Source organism: Aulonocara stuartgranti (assembly GCF_965226115.1).
Source record: "Aulonocara stuartgranti genome assembly, chromosome: 15".
In the NCBI taxonomy this organism is placed as follows: Eukaryota; Metazoa; Chordata; class Actinopteri; order Cichliformes; family Cichlidae; genus Aulonocara; species Aulonocara stuartgranti.
In genome coordinates, this window is record NC_138951.1 from 693,241 (window position 1) to 720,000 (window position 26,760).

The 26,760-nt window shown below is 42.9% G+C and overlaps 1 protein-coding gene and 1 long non-coding RNA gene across 4 annotated transcripts; one reads left to right on the forward strand and one right to left on the reverse strand.

Annotated features, from left to right (window-relative positions):
• Window positions 1-833: 833 nt before the first annotated feature.
• On the reverse strand, window positions 834-20,705 carry stmn4 (stathmin-like 4). Of its 3 annotated transcripts, none has more exons than XM_082506706.1 (6): window positions 20,695-20,705; window positions 5,126-5,199; window positions 4,809-4,904; window positions 3,066-3,271; window positions 2,254-2,445; window positions 834-898 (listed from the first exon to the last, which is right to left on the reverse strand). In XM_082506706.1, exons 2-6 carry the CDS (start codon window positions 5,136-5,138, stop codon window positions 839-841), a joined length of 567 nt encoding a protein of 188 aa, XP_082362832.1. In that variant the 5' UTR covers window positions 5,139-5,199; window positions 20,695-20,705; the 3' UTR covers window positions 834-838. The 3 variants fall into 3 exon arrangements, with proteins under 3 accessions (XP_082362832.1, XP_082362830.1, XP_082362831.1); XM_082506704.1 differs by lacking the exon at window positions 20,695-20,705 and adding an exon at window positions 12,528-12,613; XM_082506705.1 differs by lacking the exon at window positions 20,695-20,705 and adding an exon at window positions 9,933-10,017.
• On the forward strand, window positions 18,946-25,425 carry LOC309689962. Its single transcript, XR_014271569.1, has 3 exons — window positions 18,946-19,220; window positions 23,344-23,488; window positions 25,322-25,425. It is a non-coding gene; the product is annotated as an uncharacterized lncRNA (long non-coding RNA).
• The last annotated feature ends 1,335 nt before the right edge of the window (window positions 25,426-26,760 follow it).

Genomic DNA, 26,760 nt, shown 5'->3' on the forward strand with positions numbered 1-26,760 from the left:
CTCGTAATGTGAATGTTTTTACTGTATATGTTCACTGCTCTTCTGGTATGAATACCGTGTGTGCTTTGACTTGTGCTTAATGAAATAAGAGTGCAATCAGTGCTCTAACTCTAAGAGACTCAAATGCATGTCACTGATCTACGACTACACTACAGCTAAAGTCCCCCCCCCCAGTTATTTGTTTCATATTCATAAAGCATTAGTGAGATTCACAGACAAACCCCAGACGGAGTGAAAGAAACAGTGAGAAGTATGAGCATGTGGACCGAGATCACTTTGTGTTTTCATATTTAAAGCTGGTCCTGTGTATTTAATGAATCCTGGTTTTCAGTGGAGTGGAGTTGGTTATGGCTGAGTGAGGCTCTGAAACTACTGTGTCCAGTCTGAATAAAGCACATCACAGATTTTCAGGTTTTATGAGGTAATGATCACATACTTAGTCTAATTGGAGAGAAACTGCATCTCTGGCTGTGCCAAACTGGAAGCGTTGCCAAGAAAAAACACAGCTTCACTAAAATCATCTCCTGATGCTGAACACAGAAAACAGGAGCTCTAATTCCTTTTTTTTACTCAGTCATGATTGGATGGCTGTTCCTCTTTAAAAAACATTAGCGCCGACGTCCCCCCCCCCCCACCCTCCCACGTTCCTTTAGAAAAAAGAGAAATTTTAACATCAAGAGTGGCTAAACTTTATACAGCTTGCTCAGAATCATCGCAGCATACATCAAATATGAAAACCAAAATCTGCCCTAGTTGCTGTTGAGTTCTTCTTTTAATGCACTGTTTTCCCCCTTTTTATTTTTTTTCCTCGCTCTTTCCGTTCCCTCGTGCCATTCGTCTACCGGCAGGCCTCCTCCTTCATCTCCTTGTTCTTCCTCACTTCCTCTGCATGTTTGTCCTGCCAGACACAGAAACATGAGTGCCATTATCATTTAGGAAGATATTTTCATTAATGAAGGAGACGCCGGCGTAAAGGTTTGAATGAGAGCGAGTGGGGAAGAACTGAAAAAACTTTATTTCATTGCACTAATATTCATGGTTGCTGATCAGGTTTGTGAGCAGTGCCAAACCAGAAGAGAAAGTTCAGCTGAAGCTTCGCTTCATTTACACTCAAAAAACTCGTGTTTAGCTCTCAGTGTGTGTTTGACGTTTTGCTCAATATGTCTCTCATGTCTGTAACTTTGTAGCTGAAACAGTAAAAACATGAACTTGTTGATGTTCACTCTGTGTTAGACTAAAACCAGCAACGTTTCATTAGTGTTGCTACAACAAGTTGCCTGGCAACAAGTTGCCTGGCAACAAGTTTGGGTTCAGAAATAACACACGAGACAGTAAAGAGTCGTTTTCACAGTCTGCGATACACATGGACAAATATCAGTGTAACTTCATCCGAAGCTATTAGCTGGCTGTGAGAAAATATAAAACTGCTGCCCTCTAACTTCAAAGCTTGCATAAATCCTTTTTAGCAAGAGAAAAAGAAGAAAAACATTCAAAAGTCAAATTTAAAAGACAGTTTGCAATAATGTAGCAAACCTCCCCACAGACTCCCACGTTTAACTGTCCAACTACGCTGCACCAAACAGCAGGTTTACAGCCCAGTACAAAAACGGTCCCTGCCATATTAACTCTACGGTGGGTCAGGCTCATCCATCTGGATACAGATCAGGCTTAAGGTTAAGGGCGTGGCTATTTCTGATTGACAGGTGTGCAGGGAGCTGATTCCTGTCTGCAAAAGCAAAATAAAAAGGAGTTTCTACGTTATCCCAGGATATCATGAAGACTGGATGAAAAGAGAAGCAGCAGAGTTTGTCTCTCCAAAGTTAAACGTGTTCTGTTTGAACAAAGACACATAAACGACCTTTTCATGCTGCTTTATTTTACTAAAGTCAAAGATGGGCCAGATTGCCTCCATAGTTAAAGCACAAATACATGTGCATATATAAAACATATGGTTGGCCTGGTGTCGTAAAAGTAACATTAATATGACATTTGTGACAATGCTGTCGAACTACTACATGTCATATGTTACACTGACACATCAGCACCACAAAAACCTTGCTCAGCATTATCAGCACTGGATTTTTACCTAACCCCCCCAAACAAAAATAATGGTCCCACGTGGGAGATGAACCCTGGTGTTCTGTGGCTGTCTGCTGTGTGAGAAACCACACAAAGCAATGATTGTTTGAGATCAGTTTGCAGACCTCCCCTCTAACGGTCGGGAGGCTCGGGGCTTAATCGTGGCCACGTTACCTTCTCCTGCAGCCTCTCCAGCATGGCTGCCAGCAGAGCCTCCCTGTTCTCCTTGTTGGCCTCCATCTTCTGCTCCAGCTTCTCCTTGGCGTTCTTGATGAAGTTGTTGTTCTCCTCAAAAGCTTTCTGGATCACCTCGCGCTCATGCTCTCTCTTCTCCGCCAGGTGCTTCAGCAGCTCCGCCTCCTGGCACTGGAGGAAGATGGAGAAGTGAAGGCAGCTGCTCATCCTTTACACAATACTCAGACTGCAGGTGATAAGCAGGCTGTTTGCAGTTTTCACCTATTTCAACAAAGTTCAACTGTCAAACATGTTCTAGTTGAAGGGTGCAGACACAAACTGAAATGTGTGCGGTTGTCAGCACCTGTAATCTTTGTCCTCAGGTGGGCCAAACCTCATAACTAATACATTAGATCACTGTGAGCCAGTAAAGCCAAAGAAATTGGAATTGCCTCGTTTCCAGAGAGCGCTCTTCCATCTCTAACAATCTTTTCACTCTCCTCACCTTTCCCCTGTTTGTCTCTTGCCCTCGCTCCATCATCCTCTCTGATGGATGAATATGAATCATTGTCTTTGTGTCCTCACAGGATTGTCTCTGCTCTTTCATCTGCCTCTTTTCATCTCCCCCAGCTCAGTTCCTTCTTTCCGTTCACTCCAATACTCCCTCCCACTTCCCCTTCATTCATTTTAAGCCTATTTCCGTCTCTCCGATAAATCACACAAAGAGTGCTAACAGATGTTTAACAATGGCTGAACGAGCCACAAACAGCGGATGTTTTCTGGCGGTTCAGATGACGCGCCCGCTCCCTCACCTTTCGCCTCTCTTCAGCCGCCTCTAACTTCTTCTGGATCTCCTCCAGGGATGGGTCGCGGCGCTGCGGCATGGAGGCATTGAGTTCAGGCAAGCCGTCAAAAGACGGGGGCTTGAGGATGACCTCGAAGGCCTGGCCCGATGCGCGTTTGTTCAGCTCGATAACTTCTACGTCTTTGATGACGCACCAGGCCAAGTCCACTGCATCTGTGTTGGTGGATAGCAGCATTTACTGTCAGAGCTGAATCCATGACCTCATCTTTGTTTGTCTTTAACATCGCCATCATGTTATATTTTAAAACATGGAAACACGTTCAGAGAAAAGAACAAGAACAAAAAGATCTTGAGTCTATTCTGTGTACTGGAGGATGGCTGAACGATAGCAGCAGGGTTGTTTTTGCTTCTTTTAAATATATATATCTATTTAAATAAACAAACACAAACCCTTCCTCACAGGCAAGCCAGCGTTTTGTTCATCTCCATGATTCAACTGAAGCTGGACTAATGTGCTGTATCTCGAGGTTAGAGAGACCAGTCGTCTATAATGAGATCCCTGTAAACAGACCGACTGAACTCACTTTATTTAATAAGAAATGTCAACGTGTGCTTTAAAATCGAATCAAGCTAAATGTCTGAGTATTTATACAGTTTCATACATATTAGGGGGTTAATCAGTAATTTTTTTGCATTTAAAATCAGTTCGGTCTTTTCACAGATCTTTAATGGTTTGGAAGGCAGTTAAATCATAGCTAGATGTTTAGAGTTGGTGCCATAAATAGAGGAATGTGTCTTTATGATTACACAATGAGATGCTGCTATAAACATAAATCAAATATTCCTGGGACGGAGCCTCGGGGAACTTTGTAATAAGGAGGAAAGAGGCCTGGATGCTGAATGATCACTGACTGTGTTCAAAACTCAAACTTTCACGTTTGTAAAAGTATGACGTGGTCAGCTGCACCAAACACATTTAAAATCAATAAAGAGATTATAAAGGTTCCTTGTGATGTACCAAGAAGTATCCAAGATCTATCGCTTAAATAGCAGCAAACACATTTTATTGTCACTATGCACACGTACAAAGAGCTGGATAAGAAAGAAGGATGGGGTTCAAACCCACGCGTGCAGAGCACAGTGGATGAGCAGTCCGTCGCCTTGGCCACTCGGACACCTCGTCTGACAGCTGGAGCGATGCTGGAGCATAAACTTAGGCTGAAATGCAAAATGTCAATGATTTGGAGAGTCTGGTTTACTTTGAGATCGAATGTTTTACTTTAGTCAGAGATCTGGAGGAAGAACACAGAAAGTGTTTCACTCTGTAGAAATGACGCCAAGACCGAAATATAAGTTATATGTTCAGAATTTAGTTGCAGTTTGCAGTCACTCCTGATCTGTTATAACTTTAAAAAGATTCAAATTTAGATAGAGGGAAACAAAACTGCTTCTTGCTCACTTTTAGCTCCAAAGGTGATTATTTAGAAAGACCCAGAATTAGGACAAAAGGATCAGCGTGCGTCAGCACTGACTGTGGGCCTGGGTTTACTGCAGATCTAATGAGACATCTGTGGATGAGATGTTCTTGTGTTTGTCTGTAGTTGCTGAAGTTGCTGGTTTTAGACAGACAGGAAGAGAGGAGCTGAAGTTTGAGGAGCATCAAACTTCAGCCACAGAGACTGCTGTCGGTCTTTTATAAGCGACTGTACCCCTAATAAACACCAGTGCTCGTGCAAAGGAGATTTTTTACCTTCTGCCTTGTAGGTCGGGTTTTCTGCAGTGCGTGGGTTCAGGCATGAGCAGAACAGAGACACCAGGGGGAGCTCTTTGACCTTCTCTTTATAGGCTGAGGACACACACAGAAGATCAAGCTGAATCATGAGCACGCAGTCGAGGACTGACGACGTAAGTCATGCTCGTTATGTCATACCAGCGGACATAATAACGACACGCTGCACGACACAAATACTGCATGCTCATATTTGAACAGATCGGTCGCAGTATAGTGTTTAAAGCAGAGGAGCAGGGCGTGTGAGGTGAACGGGTTTGTGCTGCGACTGCATTTACCTGCCAGAGTCATGGTCTCACTGCAAATGTTACTCTCCAGGGACGCTGAAGATCCTCCTCACTCTGTCAGAGAGCTGTGCAGGGACAGAGACAGAGAGCACTGAATGCAGGAGCATCGAGGGCACAATCTGAGAAGGAAGAAGCTGAGGAGACAACAGCGTGAGCCAAAAGTGTAGAGCAGCCAAGTCATGATTATTGGACTCATGCAAAGCTGTTCTAGCAGAGTCAGAATAAAAAGATAAAGGCGGAGCGTAATGCAAAAATCCCACCTGAGAATAAACTTTAAATTAAAGCTCACATTATCAGATCAGAGCTCTTCAGACAAAAACTATTCTGGGTAAAGATCTCTGACCTTCTCAACAACAGTTACCTGACATGTAGAAAAAAGTCAGAGTCAGTCGGGTGTTCCTGCACTTTAAATGTTGTTGTTTCACCATTAAAAATGGAAAAAAATAAAGAAAAATGTTCATCAAACAGCAGAATGAAGCTCTGCTGTTCTAGTTCGTCTCAGGCTACTAAACTGTTTCTTTTGTTTGTGTGTGTTGAGAAACTTTCCTGGGGTGGCTGTAGCTCAGGTGGCAGAGCAGGTCAGCCACTAACCAGAAGGTCGGTGGTTCGATCCCAGGCTGCCTCCAGGCTGCATGCCAAATATCCTTGGGCAAGACGACGTTGCCTACTGGTGGTGGTCAGAGCGCCCGGTGGCGCCAGTGTCCGGCAGCCTCGCCTCTGTCAGTGCGCCCCAGGGTGGCTGTAGCTACAATGTAGCTGCCATCACCAGTGTGTGTGTGTGTGGATGACTGAATGTAGTGTAAAGGTCCTTAGGGACTGAGTAAAGTGCTATACAAATGCAGGCCATTTACCATCTATTAGATACAGTAAATGTGCAGAAAGTCGAACATCCAGCTGAAGAAGCTGCAAGTCAAGCATATTTTTCGAGGCGTGGCAGAGAAGCTGCTGCAAACCTTCTACAGACCTTTAAAACACCGCCTTTGCCTAACAAATTCAATAATTCATAATTCAACAATAATTCTGTTTTTCAATGAATTTGGCAACTGAAAAAAAGCAGATTGCACCGAGGCACAAAGGCAGCAGAGTAGAACCACCTGCCGTCGTCTCCTCCTCAGATGGTGATAGGTTTGTAGCTTGAACCTATTCGCTGGAACGTTGAAGACAATATAATTACACAGCAAGCAAGACACGAGTAGGCAAAGTTCTTCATGTTTCTCGTGCACGGGAGAGAACCGGACAAACGCCGTTCCTTCGCTTGACCCCAGTTGCTCTCGTCCGCTCCCCCGTAACACTGCTCTTTTATTGAGGTTACATGAATATGCATAGGTTCATTAACATACGACATATACATACACACAAAGAGTACCTTGCCTTTGTGTGTGTGTGTGTGTGTGTGTGTGTGTGTGTGTGTGTGGTCAGAGTGTGACCGCATAAATGACAACTCTAAGCATATATGAGTAGATATTTCTAAGCATAAATAACAATCACCAATACAAAACCTAACAGATGGTCTCGTCAGCACTGAGCTGTTATAAATGTGTCTCTATCAAAACTTCTATCATTTCTTTAACTCTGAACTGTTTCAATGAGCCTGATCGATAATCCAAACAGACACACTTATCTGCCTCATCGGTGCTCTAAAACATTTTGTGTGCTAATTGGATAATCTCATCCTTTTAGATTCTGGGAGTGCTCTGCACAGCTTACTGACCCTTCCTCGGTCCACTGCACACACTAATTACGTTTGCTTAAATCCTGGGAACCAGTATCACTGGCATGAGGACACACACCCAGCTCACTGTGAGGTCGAAAACAATAAAGCAACATTTGAACGTCATGTAACAGCTGGGGTCCTTGATACAGGCCTAATTGAGACATTTGCTATCTTCAGACCTTTCCCACTGTGTTTTAAAGGTAAGTGACGGAGCTCCCACCAGCCAGTGGACAACGTCACCGTGGCTACACCCATCTTTTATATTTGATCTCTGTGTATGATGTTGTTCCCTTTAGATTTAGTTGAACTCACCATCTTGAAAACCTAGAGGATGGAGCTTTGTGGGATACACTGTAGCCCAAATCAGGACCTTTTCTCAACCTTACATAATAAAAGAAAAGCAAATAACAAGTGAAGTCTAAATTTAAAGGCGCTCTGTCTTCAGACTGAAAGTCAGATGTACTTGGAGCGATGTCTACCCCACACGCGGCCCCATTACAGTCAGCATTCATCAGTCCTGTTAGTTCTTCTCAATTTCTCATGTGAAGAGTGCCTGCTTGTGTCGTTTCTGACATTAGGAACAAACGACTGGCATGTGTCACATTAATGATGTCCGGTCCCACTCTGTTAGTCCATTAAGGCCTCAGTCACGGGCTTAGAGACTGGTCAGTGACAAATGAGTAAGTATTACCTGACTGGTTGCTGAGTGGTTGCTGGAGATTACTGGCAGTCGCCACAGTCACCTGCAAACAACCCAGCCGCATGTAGTGAAGCTTGACCAAGTGTGATGCTGACTGGAAACCACTTAGTGAGTAGTTGCCGAGGCTTGTAGACAAGTTGCCATTCCCCATGCAAGCTAGGAGTGCAGCCAGAAAGTGAAACTAAGCAGAGTCTTTGATCGAAACTTAAAGTGTGGTGTGACGTAGAGAGCACCTATATAAATTATTATTATTATTATTATTATAAATATCTAGGCTTCCGTTTGTGCTTCAGACCTGGGGTTGTGTGTTCAGGTCTCCATATCCCAGATATGTAAAATAAAGATCATTTTTAAAGTAAAAGGACCACTTTTGAGCCGTGTCTTTTTTGGCCGTAAAGAATCCAAAACCACCAAATTTAATACAAGCAAACCTGTATACCAGTTGGCAATTTAGCAACTTCCTGCAACCACTCACACCAGTGATGTGTGACTAGGTTCAACCAGATGCAACCAGTTGGGGAATACTGTTTATTTTCTAGTGACCAGTGGTTTCCACTCAGTCTTCAACCAGTTTGCTATAAATTAGAATCCCATTTAATATGATGGTGAATTGATATTAAATGATGCTAAACACTGCCAGCACTAGTGCTAGCTGATAACTCCCCGAGCTCCACCTTTTCCTCCAAATGTGATCACATCAGCAAAACCGAGATAACACAAATGCTAAACTCAAAGCTTTAACATGTTCGTAAACAGCTGAAACTACCTAAAAATTATTCTATTGTCTTTTGGCTTTTTATCTGGATGCACTAACAATTAAAGGTGCTGGATGTGTTTCAAGCTATGCCAGTTGCCTGTTGAACGTTTACTCAGACAGAAGCAAATGAGCATATTTCCCAAAAAGTGTCTGTCTGTCCGTCTACAAATGAGCCTGTCAGCAAGCCTGAACGTCCGTCTCCACACAGAGACACAAGTGTCCTAATGAGACAACCCGCATTACCGAGGAAGACAGATAGCTCATTATACTGCAGTGAGCTCAGGCTCACCTGGCCACCCTGACACGGTTCCCTGAGGGACAGACAAGGACAAACACATGATTTTGCACAGCACACACACACTAATCAAGCAGTAAACGAACTGCTTTGCTGCACTGTTGTAATGCACACGCACACAGGACACACACAGCTGCTTCTCATATTATGAAGCCACCCAGGTTGCAGATCAATGCACTGCTTCCTGCAGGAGTAAGAGTGTGTCACTTCGAGTTTGGGAGAGAGACAGAGGGTGGAAACATTTGGGGTGGTGTTGGTGGGAAATTTTGCTGACAGCTACCTTATAGGCTGTTGAGGTTTTTCATTATCCGACTGTATGATATTCACTGAATTTGAATCTGTGCTCCTTAATTGGTAGAGTCTTAACCTTCCTGCCTTCTTGGGACCTTTTTGTGCCACTGCTATGTGTTAAATGGCTGCCATTTCCACTGTGTTCAGTGGAATATAACCAAACTTGCCACAGGATAGTTTTTACCTGTCAATGTTAATATTCCAGTGTGAATTCCTTAAATCAGCCTAAAATGGCTGAGCAGCAGAAATCCCCACACCCATCACCCTGGGGACCATTTTCTGCCCATTGACTTCCATTATAAACGCTATTTTTCAACCCCAAATTATCATCATATGATTTTATTTTTTCTTCTTTTCTTGGATGTCAATGAAGACTCAGGGCCTTGAAGTTTTAATTTTTAAATTGCAAAAAAAATGCAAAAAAAATAATGGCAGGTCAAAATGTATGTTGGTGCCAATCTTTGGTCCATCTAAAGGCCTACTTATAATGACAATCACATATTACTTCAACTGGTTTTTTGTGGAAATATTTAGTTTCGTTTTTTGGTTTTTGGGGCTTATAACACAGGGCGCTCATGTAATAACACTGGGATTTGAAGGGTTAAAACAACGAAAATATAATTAAAACTTTACATGAATATTTCAGGGAGAAGTAGTTTTACAAGGTTGGCTAATTTAAAGTGGAATAAGATATGGATATATGGTCTTTTTATGGCGTGGCTGAGAATGGTCCCTAGGGTGATGGGTGTGAGTTTTTTAAAGGATGGCAGGAGGGTTAAACAAAGAAAAAAAGCAAACAAGCCCCCAAACAACAGCAGCGAGCACCGATTGCTATCAGAAAATGTATATCCCCCAACTAGTCGGCAGTGTTTCCTGTAAGTCGCTGCTCTGGCTGGTTGAAATCTATTGAAGGTTCTGCACCTTCTTCTTGTCCTGGTGGTTGCTTTGTTTGTTAGCAGTGTGAATGTAGTTTGGCCGTAAACACTTGCTAACTATTAGCTGAGCGGTAGTAAAACGAAAGAATGAGGTGCACTTACTTACTTTCAAGGAAAATGGTCCACGTTTGCAGTTTGTGTCACACTGTTCACGGTTTCACTATAACTCAGAGATTATACAAAACCACCACCTGTGTGGCAGCATGCTAGTGACCAAAGCAATCACATGTACGTTTTTGCCAACCGGTCAAGGAATACACATATTTTCTCAGGCATGTTTGGGTCGCAAGGAAAAAACGGGGCTCACTGAGAGGTCTCTAGGCCCATGTGACCGGAGCTTTTGGCTCATTTTCCCAGCCATCAACCTCCAGCAACCTTTTATCACTAGTCACTGAATATTAATTTTGCCCTCATGACCGATCCAAATGATTCTGGATCAGTCTCATTTGAGCCTCCATTGAGACCATTGTTACATGCACAATGGGCGACCGTGGCTCAGGGGGTTGGGAAGCGCATCTGTAACCGGACGGTCGCCGGTTCGATCCCTGGGCTCTCTGTCCTGGTCGTTGTGTCCTTGGCCTACCGCCTACTGGTGTTGGCCAGAGGGGCCGATGGTGCGAAATGGCAGCCTGGCTTCTGTCAGTCTGCCCCAGGGCAGCTGTGGCTACAACCGTAGCTGCCTCCACCAGTGTGTGAATGTGAGAGTGAATGAATAGTGGCATTGTAAAGCGCTATATAAATCCAATCTATTATTATTAAATCTTTGCCTTGACCACTTGCAGAGAGTCAGGTAAAAGAACTGATGCTATTCATGTTTTACGCTAAAGATGGAGCTAACAGCCAGGTAGCTTAGCAAGGAGACCTGAGAGTTGACTGACTCAAAAAACTGACAAGTATGAAACTCATTCATAAATTCTTGGTTTTATTGGCTGCTTCAATAACAATACAGCTAAGTGGGAATTAGCACTGAGCAGAGCCACGCTAGATGTTTCCTTTTGTTTCCGGAAATTGTGCTAAGCTAAGCTAGCATTGTCAGCATGAATGATTTGTCATATTTTAGAATATTTAATATTTTTCAGCACTTTAACATTAAAATGACATTCAGTTACTTATTGATTGATAAAAAAGAAAGATTGTATCCGACTGTGTGTTTCCTCAGGTCTGAAGAGGTTTTCTTCCTGAAAGGCTTTAAGCCTCGTGGTAAAAGTAATATTAGGGCACTTTTCTGGTCAGACTTAGAGTAACGAACACTGATTTGATAAAATTTAAATAAATGAATTGGTTATTCTAAATTTAATATACAGTGCTTTATGTCTATAGAGTGAAGCACAGCACAGTATGAATGCATGGCTTGTAGCTAAAGCGTGTTTACTAACCTCTATATAAATGTGCCACGTACATTTTTATTTCATATTCTTTCTCAGCATCACTAAATCATATTTATTTTGTAGTTTAGCTGCATAGGTCATATATAACCACTTTCTCCTCCAAATCCTTCTCATCTCACTGAATTTGTTGTTTAGGAGATCATTTCTGAGAGTCGATTAAATCTGTATAAAACCTTCTTATCTTATTATCGTCCTATTTCAAAACGTTCTCTGAAACTGATCGGCATGGTCTGCACATGTCTCGCTCAACACAAACACACATATTCTTTCAGCTGTGATTTGTACTTGAGCTGATATTTGCTTTTCTAACATCAGTCGTCTCATTTCCATTTTTCACAGCACTGAGCTCAAGAAGAACGTTTTTTTGTTTCCATGGGAGCAGAATTTCATGTACTACTTGTAATTGTATTTCTTGTTTCTAATATTATAATATTAATAATAATAACTCTGTACTTGTGTCATCACTTAGCATTGTTCATAGCAAACACCAGGATTGATCAGACTCTCGGAGACAAAACATTCCTCTGACATTGGTTTTGTCTTCACAGATTGTTGTCCGTGAAGGTTCTCAGTCATCCAGGTCATCGTAGCCCTGTGGGAGTGTCCCCCAAGAGGGACAATAGGGCTTAGATCTGGGATCTCCATTTTCCACCATTTGAGACTAGAACTGAAGAAGCTTTTCGGACGAGAGGTGAAACGTCTTCAAGCAACTTAAAGAAGTCCAGACGCTTTTCTTTCCGAGCTCCTTAGACTCGACAGATTGTTGTACTGTTATGTTTTTCTGCTCCTAGAAAGCTGCTATGCATGCATATTAATCAATTCACTGGGAGATTACTGCTACAGCAAAGAAACTGCAGACTTAAACCTGATCAACCAGACAAATCTGAACTTCTGACGGTTCTGAGCACATTTTAAATTCAGACCCTCGCCTGTATGACTCTGCCTTATGCACAAACACATCAAAACACCCTCCATTTTCTCCCCGGTCTCTCTGTCTGCCTCTCCTTCCTTAAATCAGACACAAAGCTGCATTTGGACATATGGAGAATCAATAATAAATGATGTCTCACGCTCTACACTTTGACGATACACTCGGTTCTCTCCCTTTCTGTCGCCTATCAGCAGGAACCTTTGCCGCTGCATCATCACTCTGCCTTCCTCACCCTCACCCTGTTCCACCCCACGGACACGCTTGAATACACGCACATGCAGGTACTGCTCATTCATGCCATGAAAGTTAACCTGAAGAACCCAAAGTGGCACACAGTGCAACACAGATGTGTGCAGCCGTGTGTCTGGCGCTGCAGACTTACCCCCCTCTGTACGGCGTCTTCTCCGCTGCTGATGTTGAACCGGTGACTACGGTTACCCCGTCTGGCTGCAAGGATGCAGGCGCCAGGCAACAGCATCAGCAACAGCATCGATGCTGCCTCCATGACATCACCATGGAGACGCCTCATTGGTCTGAGACGCTGCCAGCATCTGATCCTTTCAGCCAATGGGAGCAGACAGGAAGGATGGTGGGGAGGGACGTCAGCTCTTTGTGTTGTACTGCAGGGTGGGTGGTGGAATCAGTGTTTTAATGTATGGTGCAGGAGTGTGTGTGTGTGTGTGTGTGTGTGTGTGTGTGTGTGTGTGTGTGTGTGTGTACTGTGCATGAGAGAGAGTTCAGGGAAGTAGTGTGAGAAACTGGGGGAGCTTTGTCTCAGCATGAGGCCCAGATAGGAAGCACGCAGAGCTCTAAATTATTTAGATCCTAACTGTAAATACAGGAGCGAGAAGAAAATCTCGAGCACATGCCGTGTATCACACATAGTTGTTATGGCAAGTATTATTATAACCACAAATACCAGTTCTTCTAAAGAGGAGACTGGGGGAAAGCCTCGTAAATGCTGTTATTTTCCAATGTTTCACTGCTGTAATCTACAAACAATATGTACCTGCTGCATATAAGCTTTTAATCATACACCTGTGCTCTTCCTATTTGGCATTAAGGCCTTCTAGCAGTGCTCCTAGTGTAACATCCACAGCATTTTATTCCTGTAGAGGTTAACAGCACATTCTGGGCAAAGAAAAAAATTCTGTGTTGCAGTTTAAGGTTGTATTGCAGCCGACTGTAAATGTTAGTTTACAAGCATCGCCGTTCAGCTCCACTGTATTCACAAATAAAAGTACATGACAGTATATTTACAGTTTTTCACGTTTTTCAAAATGTATTAAATTTTTACAGGGGATGTTTACAGCTACTGTACTTTACGCATGTTTTACTGTAATGCAGCCGCTCTGTGATCGCTGCTTCTATCTTTGAACCTCAGTATAGTGATCTGTATCTGCAGTCTCAGGCTGAACCACTTAATGCAAAGTAACATTAAATTACACATTTTTCTTTCATGTTTAAGGAAGGTTAAAGGTTTTGGGCGTGTCGTTTATTGATATACTGAAAAGTAAAAAGGACAGGGTGGCTTTGTTAGCTTAGCGTTAGCTTGGCGATCTGATAGCCACACTACTGTATGTGATGACATCATTTCCACTTGACTGTAATGTTTTTTTCTGTATAATGTTTGGTTCAAAGATAAAGTTTTTACAAATGTTGCATATGAGAAAACACTGACAGTCGTACTGTAATGTGTGATTGTGATCTCAGACTCCTAATGTTTTTTATCCATATCAGATCACATGACGTTGTTACGTTGCCAACCAACCACCTAAAATCGCACTTTTGACTGCACTTTATATACACTGGGTTACTGTAGCAGACAGTGCCACGTGATTATGCAACTTTTAACACCTTTTACTGATATGACCCTTAAGCGGTGTGTACACTACTCTCTGTGGCCACACCTACAAATGGCAGCTAGCTTCCAGTTATCACTTTTTGTAGCATTTCTTCAATTTAACACCTTATAAAAGCATAGTATGATTTTCATAACAAACAGAATCAGTAATTTATAGTCACAATTTATACGTGAACTCTTGTGACAACATCATGTTGCCTAGCAACCACCTACAAACCAGCTAAAATGACCCATTTGTTGCATTCATGTACCTACACCATCCTTTCATTAATATCATATGATGCAATATGCTTGATGCTTCGTTAGAATATTTTAATACATTTTGTTGAGACGAATCGTGACAAAGCTCTGTTGTTGGATCCCGGCAGCCACAGACTGCCACAGTGACCGTTGTGTTATTACTGGCCTAATGTGACACCAGAGTCGCTCTGGAAAGGCCTGCGAATCCCAACGTGATGTTAAACGCTGTTTGCAGAGTGTTATTGCACTTGGTCTCACAGTAGCTCTGCTGCAAAGCTGGCATGATCGTGTGTTTGGAAAAGCTTGGAGCTCATCTGCGTTTTTCCCCGGGGGAACACCACTCCTACTAAAGCTCCCACTCAAACTTCTTCCTGTAGTGGATCTGAACGCCTGTTAGCAATGCTTTTGTTATAGAGCCTTGAGGCGACTGTTGTTGTGATTTGGCACTATATAAATAAAATTTAATTGAATTGAAATTATAGCTGATTCGGACGATGTCAATAACAACACAGCTGTTTTAAATAGCTATGCTGTCAAGACATCAGAGTAATAAGGAAGGCTTGACAGTAGCAAAATAAAATGTAAAAGAACAGGGCTTAAGGACAGGACAGTGAATACTGAGAAAACCCTCTGCTGATGCAGCTCACACAAGCAACATGATGTCACCACGGCGTCCACCAGCACATGAAAGAGCTCACGGTGCAGCAGGAGAGAGAGCGATATGCATGAGGTCACATTAGGGCGTGTCCCGCTGTCGCTGTCTCCTCTTCTCCCCTCACCGTGCTGACTGTAAACCAACGTGTGACACTGGACATCACACACATCCTGGAAATGAGCTCATCAGGGGAGGGGAGAGAAAAGAGACACAGAGAGGAGTAAGGAGTGGTGGAGGAGACACCCTCCAACATCAAACAGATTATTTCAGTGATTCTGGGGGAACAAAGATAAGAGGGAGGGCCCGAGCAGGGGGAAAACAAGAAGTGCCAAAAAAAGAGGGGCGCCGACAGGGAACACCCACGGGAGAAGTTGGGAGAGGAGCAAGAAAAATGCTCCTGGGGAAACAGCAGGAGGGATCAGAGGTTTTACAGAACAGCCTCTGTACGCTGGGACGAGCCGGAGAAACGGACAAACTGAATCTTTCCTCCAATAAAAAAACTAAAAACCCATCTCTACCTTCAGGTGGTGGTGACCTGGTTATAGTCTTCTTCACAGTCAGTCACATATGTTTTTAGACGATTTTGATGCTCAAAAGCAAAACAAGTATGCAGAGAAGGCGGTACTCATCTTAAACCAAACTCATATCCTGATAACCACTTAAGGGCCTGCAGTGAACGCGCACACTCTTCCCCACTATGTCTGCACTCTGCAGGTCTGCAGACCCTCGTAGCCTGTAAAATATAAACAATTACAGCAGCTCAGTGGCAGCACGAGAGTCTGACATCATCCTCCCGATGAGATCATCCCATAAAACTACTGGTCTTACTCATTCAGCTAAACGTGAATGTGTGTGTGTGTGTGTGTGTGTGTCCGTATGTGTCCGTGTGTGTCCATGTGTGTGTGTCCGTATGTGTCCGTGTGTGTGTGTGTCCGTATGTGTCCATGTGTGTGTGTCCGTATGTGTCCGTATGTGTCCGTGTGTGTGTGTGTCCGTATGTGTCCGTGTGTGTCCGTGTGTGTGTGTGTCCGTATGTGTCCGTATGTGTCCATGTGTGTGTGTGTCCGTATGTGTCCGTATGTGTCCGTGTGTGTGTGTGTCCGTATGTGTCCGTGTGTGTGTGTGTCCGTATGTGTCCATGTGTGTGTGTCCGTATGTGTCCGTATGTGTCCGTGTGTGTGTGTGTCCGTATGTGTCCGTGTGTGTCCGTGTGTGTGTGTGTCCGTATGTGTCCGTATGTGTCCGTGTGTGTGTGTGTCCGTATGTGTCCGTGTGTGTGTGTGTCCGTATGTGTCCGTGTGTGTGTGTGTCCGTATGTGTCCATGTGTGTGTGTCCGTATGTGTGTGTGTCCGTATGTGTCCGTGTGTGTCCATGTGTGTGTGTCCGTGTGTGTGTGTGTCCGTATGTGTCCGTATGTGTCCATGTGTGTGTGTCCGTGTGTGTGTGTGTCCGTATGTGTCCGTGTGTGTCCGTGTGTGTGTGTGTCCGTATGTGTCCGTATGTGTCCATGTGTGTGTGTGTCCGTATGTGTCCGTATGTGTCCGTGTGTGTGTGTGTCCGTATGTGTCCGTATGTGTCCGTATGTGTCCGTGTGTGTGTGTGTCCATGTGTGTGTGTCCGTATGTGTCCGTATGTGTCCGTGTGTGTGTGTGTCCGTATGTGTCCGTATGTGTCCGTGTGTGTGTGTGTCCGTATGTGTCCGTGTGTGTGTGTGTCCATGTGTGTGTGTCCGTATGTGTCCGTATGTGTCCATGTGTGTGTGTCCGTATGTGTCCGTATGTGTCCGTATGTGTCCGTATGTGTCCGTGTGTGTGTGTGTCCGTATGTGTCCGTGTGTGTGTGTGTCCATGTGTGTGTGTCCGTATGTGTCCGTATGTGTCCGTGTGTGTGTGTGTCCGTATGTGTCCATGTGTGTGTGTCCGTATGTGTCCGTGTGTGTGTGTGTCCGTATGTGTCCGTATGTGTCCATGTGTGTGTGTGTCCGTATGTGTCCATGTGTGTGTGTGTCCGTATGTGTCCGTATGTGTCCATGTGTGTGTGTGTCCATGTGTGTGTGTCCATGTGTGTGTGTCCGTGTGTGTGTGTGTGTGTCTACGAGAGACTGAGGAACTCTAGTGGGTGGTGCAGGTGTCAGTTGTAGGACAATCAGATTAGCTGTAACAAACTGTGCTGTGATGAGATTGAAGCTGAAGGGCTTTTAAAAGCATTGATCTAGACGAGGGAAAGCCACTCCCACACCAAGTGAAGACTAATCCCTTTTTCTCTGAACTACAGAAAAGTTAAAGCGCCGTTCACCTCGACTCAAACTAAATTTAGCCTGCATTAACGCTACGCTAACAGAAGCTGTAAAACAGAATCGGTAACATGACCACATCCTTTCCACTCTGTCGCAGCGCTGCTAATACCAGCAAAGTTGTCCTGACATGTTGTGCAGGCTTCATGCTTGTGCATGTTTGTCAAAGACAGCCTGTCTGCAGCCGGCTGTTACCATGGAAACAGAGAACTGAAAAATGCAGCGAGAAAGGTGAATGACTACCAGAGAGTGAGTATTTGCTCATGCGCTATTTTTGTGCACAGGTTGAAAACACCTTGGAAACGTGTTGGTTTTAGTGACCAGCAGCGGCTGCAGGAGCCTCGTGGAGCTGTGTGATGCCTTAAATATGTGGCATTTCATTGGAACTGTGCATCAGCGCGCTCATGTACGCCTATGGAGGCAGAGATCGTTACACAACTAAAATCATCATTTGCTAAAAATTTCAACTGAAGGTTTTAGTTTGTCACAAATGCTAATCTGACAAACTGTGTTAGCCATTTTAAGATGCCAGTGCAGTAGCAAGCAGAAGGTTTCCTGCTGTATTTTATCTACCGAAGCATCCAAGCTCAGCACCTGGGTAACGCCGGCCCATTTTTAGAGACTTTTTCCTACTTAGGAAATCCAAATGGTAAAAGGTTCATTCCAAAATCACCATATGGGACTTTTTTTGGACTGTGGCTGAAATGAAACCCAACTCTAAATCTGGACAGCTTCTGCTGACCTGCTGAGGTCATCAGAAGGTCAGGTTAGGATCTGAGTTGACCTAATCTTGTGCCATACAAGTGTTTTTCTATAAAAGTCCTACAAATAAAAAGATTCCAAGTGTTTTGTCTTTTAGTTGATGACACTGTTTCAGTTATATTGTTGGTTTATGATCAGAGCCTAAATAAAATGAATTTGCTAACGATCAGAAAAATCCAGAAAAATGGAAAAAATGAGGAAAAGGTTCAAAATAATTGTTATTTTGGATGCTTAAAGTCAACAGACTAAACATGCAGATTCGACCCATCATCAACTTCATCAGGTCTTCATAAAAAAAAACACAAAACAGTCCATCTCATATCCAAGTTTGACTGTTTTTTTCTATCAGGGAAACCAAATGTGCCTGTGAGGCAGATCATTTGTTTCCTGTGTGCTTTCCTGTCGTCCTGGATCTTTTCGTATTTCCTGAGCATGCGGACTGATCCAGGATGCTTGCGTCCCTTAATGGGCATAAAACATTTGCAAACGACTTCAGTACAATAACATGGACATCAATAAAGTTGCTTGTTAAAGCACGAAGACTGTGTGAAGCAAACCACATGGAAGCAGCAGTGTGTCAGTGGGAGAAGCGCTCAGCAGCAGCAGCAGCTGCAGCCTGGGGTAAAGCCACTTTCATTTTCCCTGTGTGGGCGCCATCTTCTGGACAACCGTGGTCATGTTTCCTGACGAGGCACAGGATGTTTTAACCCGAGTTTGAACTTGCCCCAGTGAACCTCTTAAACTAAAGCCTCGCTCTTTGGCTCCCAGAGATGATACATGAGATGGTGAACAGCTGTCTGTGTTACACGGTCACCTCTTGTTGTTTTCCTTTGTCTCCTCTCATTTACCAGAATCCCTCCGAGTGCTTCCCTTCAGGCCCAGAGTGAGCAGTTCCAGGTATCTTTTCTAATGTTGATAGATATTCTGTGTAACAGTTGGTGAAATGTTAGTATTTGACCACTAGGCGGAGCACTTGTAATGATAATGTAACTAACTCATTTTATTTTGTATGTTTTATTTTTGTGTTGAGCATGTTAACATTTTCCTTTTTTGCCTACCGGATTGGTGTACAGTTAATTTGATACATGGAAAATAGCCGGTTAATTTTGTAAATATAAGGTAAGGGCAGAGGTCACTTCCTGTTTTGGGAAGTAAGGTCAGAGAAGCTGCTCATGGTGACGGTCTAGCCGTGTGAATGTTAAAGAAGAAATAAGTCCTAAGTTCCAATTACACCGGTTTGTCTACTTGCAGGCCAAAGTGGTATGTTTGTTTATATTTTGTGAATTTTATATTGTAATATGTTTTAATGCTGAAATATAATTTTCTTGTACATTTGTATTCACCAGTTCTACGGTGTACCTGTACGTTAAGAGAAGCACAGTAAACATCAGTAAAGAAGAACTCTCGTGTCTCTCGTGTATGTGTACAAGCCGGCATATTCTGGTTTTACTGGTGTACTCTCTTTATTTTTTTATTTTCATTTTTTTGCCTGTCCCGTTTGGTTCTTTTGCCATCAGAATTATTGTCTAAAGGCAAAGAAAGATGCCCAACAGATTTACTTTACCAAATCAACCAACCCAGCCTTGCTGTATTGGTCTATTTGATTCGCCTTTTATTGTTTATTTTATTTTAATCTGCTAAATACGGGACAGACTTGACTGGGGAAAAGAAAAGGGAGAAAGAAAGAGGGAAAGAAAAACAGCGGGGAAGAGGAACGGTGATAAAGGGCAAAAAAACCAAAAACCAACAAAATAAGCAGACAAAAAATACATCTGTCAATCACCTGGATCACCTGTTGAGAAAGAAAAAAGAGAAAACAAGCAGAAAAAAGAGCAATATAATAAACAACATCATTACCATGCTCTATGGGAATATAACAGTAAATACTAAATATTAAAATGGCCTGCATTTGTATAGCGCTTTTCTAGTCCTTAAGGACCCCACAGCGCTTCACACTACATTCAGTCATTCACACACACATTCACGCACTGGCGATGGCAGCTACATTGTAGCCACAGCCGCCCTGGGGCGCACTGACATTATTGTGCAGCACGTAAGATCGACAGCACACAGTGTGCTTTAAGGTAGGAGCCAAAAAGGGTGTAGTTTGTGTGTGTGAGCACCCGTGTGTACACCTGTGAGCATGAGCGCGCTTGTTTTAAAAGGTTCCTTCATGTAATGATCTGCTAGAGCAGGGGTGGGCAATCTCAGTCCACGAGGGCCGGTGTCCCTGCAGTTTTAGACGTGTCCTCGAACCAACACAGCTGATTTAAATGGCTAAATTAGCTCCTCAACGGCTGTATCCCAATTCAGGGTCTGCAGCCTTAAAGTACGCAGCCTCAACGATCCTCAAGGGCCATGTACTTAAAGACCACTAAGGCCGGAAGTGCGAGGCTTGTGAAATGGGACGGTCTAGCCTCTGTTGCGCTGCCCAGGTTGCCTAGCAACCATGATACTAACAGCTGGAAACGTGTCATACAGCTGTGTTTGACAGAGATGAAGGAGAAATCTTTTGTTCATTCGTTTGTTTGTTTCTACATGAGCTTTGATCATTCTCTGATTAAGCTCAGCTATTAAACAGCGAATATTTTAAAGTAAAGGCTTTAAAACCAAGTTAGTACAAACGTCACTGATGTCACATGACTTTGCCGACATGTGGCCACCAGTAATGTTTTAATGTTCTTCATTATTAAACATTTGCACATAAATAAGTGACATCATATTCAGTACTTACTTAAAGTTTACTCTTCGGCCGCCCCTCATCCGCCGTTTTTTTCGGCAAAATTATCCACACCCACCGCCGCGCTATGCATTCTGGGATATGTTGGGCCACGAAGTCTACACCGCCACGTCCTTAAAATTCAGGAACTTAAGGACGCATTTGAGGGCCGCATTTCGAGCAGCCTTCGAATTGGGACAGCCTTCGTCGCGTCGCGGTGACGATCGGAGCAATTAATCGGGAAGACTGTAGATTTTGACCAGTTCATTGAGTAATCTGATATTCTTGCAAAAGAGTTTATCAATGCAATCACCCCAGAGATATTGGTTTGTGAGTTTTGGAGAAAAAGTAACACATCATCCGCATAAAGGCTGATTTTATGTTCCACGTTCTTACATTTTATGCCCCTAATTACTGAATTCTGTCTAATTGCTGCTGCTAGTGGTTCAATAAAAATTGCAAACAGTGAAGGGGAGAGTGGGCATCCCTGCCTGGTGCCCCTCAGGAGACAGAAGCTGGAGGATGTCTGGTCATTTGTTCTAACACAAGCTGTTGGGGAATTATATAATATTTTTAACCAGTTGATGAAAGAGGATCCAAAACCAAATTTGTGTAAAGTTGCAAATAGAAATTTCCAGTTAACTCTGTCACACGCTTTTTCTGCATCTAAAGAAAATATTGTAGTTTCAAGGTTTTTACTGTATGAGTAGTCTATCAAATTAAGTAATCTTATTTTGATAGACTCTGATTTTCTCCAGTCTCTTTGAGAGAGCTTTGCAGATTATTTTAAGGTCTACATTTATAAGGGATATTGGACGATAGCTTGAGGGATATACAGGGTCTTTGCCTGGTTTTAGCAGGAGATTAATGTTTGCAGAATTCATATTTGATGGAAGTCTGCCCTTTTCTTTAATTTCCAACAACGTTCTGTAGAAAACTGGTGCTAGAATCGACCAGAATTCTTTGTAGAATTCTGCAGGAAAGCCATCTGGACCTGGAGCCTTATTATTGGGCATACTTATCAGGGCTTCCTGGAGTTCACCTGGTGTCAGTGGTGAATCCAGTGCCATTGCTTGAGTGTCCAATAATTTTGGAAGAGTTATGTTGTCCAAAAACTGATCAATTTCTTTTTTAGATGGGTTTATTTGTGGTGAATACAACGTTTTATAGAAATCCCTGAAAATGTTGTTTATTTGTATCGGTTCATATATTGTGTTCCCAGATGAATCTTGAACAGCACATATAGTTGTTTTTTCTTTATTTATTTTTAGCTGGTTTGCTAGAAATTGACCGGATTTATTACCATGTTCATAATTTTGTAGGCGTAGTCTTTGTACTAAGAATTTTGTTTTTTTATCAATTATCTCATTTAATTCTAGTTTTGTTTTGCGTATTTTGTTCATTATTTCCTGATCTTGGTGGGACGCGTAGGCTTCTTCTAGTGATTTGATGTTTTTTTCTAATTCCTGAATATTTTTGTTTTCTTTTTTCTTTTTATGTGATGAGAAAGAAATTATTTTACCTCTCATCACAGCTTTCCCTGCTTCCCATAGAACAGAAGCTGATGTTTCGGGAGTGTCATTATAGTCCAAATATGAAGTCCACTCTTTTTTAAAATATTTAATAAAGTCTTCATCTTTAAGTAGTGATATATTAAATCTCCAGTTTTTACTTGGCGTAGTATTATTCTTGTGCATTAGTGTTAAAGATACAGGACCATGATCGCTGACAGCTATAGGATGAATCTCAGTGTCTGAAATGTCGTTCAGCAGTGAGCTGCTGACCAAAAAATAATCCAGACGAGAGTAAGAGTGATGGACATGTGAGAAAAAAGTATATTTCTTACTGGTGGGGTGAAGGGAGCGCCATGCATCGCAAAGACCAAAGTCGCTCATATACTGTTTGATTATATTTGTGGACTGCCAATTACGCTGAGTTCCCGCTGTATTGAGCCTATCCATGTCTTCATTTAGTCCAAGGTTGAGGTCACCTCCAAGAACAAGTGTGCCATCTAAGTGTTCAGAGAGTGCACTGAAAAAACCGTGAAAGACTGAGGGATCGTCAACATTTGGACCATATACACTTGCAATACATAGCTTTTTATCACGTAGATAGTTTAATGATTTGGCCGGGGAAGCTGCACTCTGGGCCTTCTTCATCACGAGATCCTGGAAGCACTGATCGATGTAATCTTGGAGAGCCTCTAAACTCTCCCCGTTGTTCTCCAGGGTGTTGGAGATGATTTAGACAAATGTTGTTAGTTATAAGACAATTGATAAGTGTATTTGGTAATACTGAAGCTTAAAGGAGTTCGTTCAATTCTAAACTACCATTCGCTTTAATTTTCCGCCAAAATCTCCGGCGTCTGACGTCAGTTACAACATGAGTCACTTACCGCCCTCTTCTCTGATGTGTGCTCTCTTTATGATGCTCAGACAGGCGGTGCATGTGTGTGTGTGCAGTCCCTGTGCAGCAGAGGTCAGAGGTGACAGCTATGACTCTCCAGAGTGAGGTTGGAGCAGTCCTCAAAGACAATGCTGATACAACGATTTTCTATAAAAGTGACACCGGCTCATCGCTCTCTGTAATCTGCCTCCTGTGAACAGTGACTGTGAGACAGTTTGCATTTCCACTAAACGTGATGAACATCTCCTGTGTTTGCAGATGATGGTGGTGAGGAGAGGAAGCAGAGACTGATGCTGGTTTTACAGTGTTCACAATGAAGCTACAGCTGTCTCTCACTCTGCTGTGAGATGACTAATGAACATGGAGGTTTCTTTTTTACTCGTCCCTTTCTTTGTGTTTCCAGGTGACAAATGACTTTGGCATTCAAACAGATAACGTCACTATCATATCAATGGTTTACCTCGCTGTATAACACAAGCATTAGTTTATTGCACCAACAGATCATCAACCTGACAAAATTCACCAAGCTGACAGATACGTGTGGACAGCACAAGTATTACAAAGCAGGACTACATGTCTGTTTATTTGCTTTATAGCGTCTTTGCTCTTAACACCTAATGCCTCGTTCTTCACGCCCGCCCAGCGGGGTGATGACGGGACCCCATCAGCCGTTTACACCTGAGCTTTAAAAAGGCTTTAACTCATCCAGGACCTTAAATCCCTGTGTCAGAGCAGAAGGCACACACACACACACACACACACACACACACACACACACACACACACACACACACACACACACACACACACACACACTTACTTTATCAGACTTTCATTATGACATTATTAGTAGAAGATAAAACCCTTGTGCTTCTAAAGTCAGCGTTTGCTTTGAGACAGAACGTGTCATTGTGTCGGCACCGGCTCATTGGTTGGCACTAAAAAACTCAGTTTGACTGAATTCAAGTGCAAAATGTGATCCGGTTGGCACACGGCTGCAATGGGACAACATGTGACGTCTGTGAATCCTTTCCAGATACAGTGAATATAATGTGTTTACCTTTTCATTCATGCAGCATTTTTGCATAATGATGTATGAAATGAGTTCAGTCAGGTTGGGTTGCTGTGACTTACACAAAGATCAGGAAGCGTTTCACGACTGATGAAATGTTGGCACGATTTACTATACTTTGCTTCCAAGCAGCCAGACTTTGTGCTGATGTTTCCCCAGGCTTTGTGAAGGTCTAATCCTTCAACCTGACCATTTACACCAGTGACACATTCACACACAAACTGTATTTAGAAGCACTTTGTTGCTAGCAGCCTGTCACAAAAACAGATCATCTGTTTCCATTTCTTTGGTTACATCTTTGAAGAAATGGCAACAATGACACCGTCTGACCGGCGTGAAAGAACACCGGTTAGATGGTTCTCAAAGAGCTCTTAGCTGAAAACTTGGCATACCTCAACACAGAGTGCAGTGTGTCCTTAAAAAGATGAAGTACAGCCACGTGAGCTGATGCTGTTGTACTGGTGTGTACTGGTCCCAGTAAAACAGCTCACTTTATTACAGATGCACTGATGTGAGCTTCCCTGCTGCAGTTGAGCATCAGTGCAGGAAAGTGTTTCCTGACATAATAATGATCACACACAATGATGGACACTTTCAATGACTCGGCATTAATGTACCTTTGAGCATTAGCAGGAGTCACCGGTGGCCTATAACAAGCTGCTCTGTAAGCCTATGACTGTATTATCTAAAGAAATGTCAGAGTAGAACGAGTGGTGGTTTCCTGAGTGTGTATGATTATGCTGAACCCGTGTTTTTGAATATTGAGTCAACAGATTATTAAACAGTTTCTCTAATAGCTTTGGGTTCATCTAAAGTGAAATGTTACGCTTCTCAAACGAGACCATGACTTGTTCCATCACTACCCTGCAGATGCTCCTCCAGGGCTTTGGGGGTGTTTCAATTTCAAATCACACTGTAGAGAAGGTGTCGCGAAATCAATCAATGTAGAGCAGTGTCACAAACCACGGAGGCCCCAGAAAAGTGCAATCAAACGGTCAGTTTATTAACAGCCCGGAGAAAACATCAGCATATGTCTTCTGACAAAAATACAGTGAGACACCAAATGAGTTGAGGCCTCAGGCCTGACACATTCCTATATTATATGTGTTATATGTGTTGTAAGCATGCATGCAGTCAACCTTCTATGTTCTCATCTTCCCTCAGCATGTATCACCTGGACAGTCACGCCAGTGAAGCTTAAGACCCTTAATGGACGGAACATCAACTCTGAATAAGCACAAATGCAATGTGTATAAAATACTTCTGGCTGTACCTGTAATAAAAGTTAACATAATAGAAGGATCCTTAACTAAACATCCTCAATAAACATCTTTAATGCAATATCAATACTGTGAGAAATATTATTAAATGGAATAATGCAGTAAAGAATGTTATTAATGCAATTATAATGATTCAAGTTATATGGCAGCAATAAAAGAATTTCTGGATCTCCACAAAGGCCACGGCAAAGATGACCCACTTACCTCGCACCGCACCATCAGCTCACCCTTACATCCATACGGACACCATATGGAGATGGAATCTCTTAGAAATCCTCAAATAAATCAGCTATAACATTCAGCTCTCCTCTGCAGAAGCAGAGCAGGTCAAATCTATAACTGAAGCTGAAACTCAAGCCCTGAATGTTGATCAGCACGCTCCTCTCACGCTCCAGGGTAGCCAACAATGAGAGTTTCTGAGCAGTAACATGGACACGATGGTGTTCATCAATTCAGACCAGACGGACCGCAGCTTTTTCCTGTGCTGCCATCAACATCTCCACACTGCTACAGCATTTGGTGTTTCATATTAGTTAGTGTTTAACAAACGAGACATATTCTAGCATTCCTTATTCTCTGTCATATAATTAAAGACTGGTTTGTGCTCGTTACTGTGGTCGAAATATCAAATAGCAATGTCCACAAATGTACAAGTAATCAGTATGAGCTCAAAGCTCAGCTTCAGACTACTCTCAGGTCAGACATTTTTTCTAATGTCGGCTCTGTGTGTCGTCATAAAGAGGTGATTTCCCTGATATAGACGTCCAAGGTTAGCGAGCTAAGACAGCCTGTTTGAGACAGTGGATGAACTTCACTAAAGAGCTCCTCCCTCTCGACTCTGCAGCACTGTGTGGGTGTTTCGGTCATCGTTTCAATAGGATTGGATGTAAAAACAGACAGTTATATTTTCTTATTGATAAACGCCTTTTATTCACAGCCACAAACCTTCCAATGACAATAATAATCCCGCCCACAGCAGCTGTAACAGATGAAGCGAGCGGCCACAGAGACTTCCTGTTAGAGTCACCTTCAAACACCACAGCAGCTGCTGATACACACATGAACGTTTCTGCTGTGGTTCATTAACAACACTCTTAACAGCTGGTTATCATTCGTGAAAAGCTCTAAGAGTAAATCACTGACTGACTAATTAGAGTAGCACAGTTTTCATTTCATTTCAGACATGCAGCGGCGCAGTAAGGGCATGCAACGGAGACTTCAGGAATATTAACAGTCCAGATTAAGTCAGTATTTATAGCTGGAATAACTCGACTTGGATTTCCAACTCAGGAAGTCAGAGCAGCGCCCAGTTAACAATCCAAG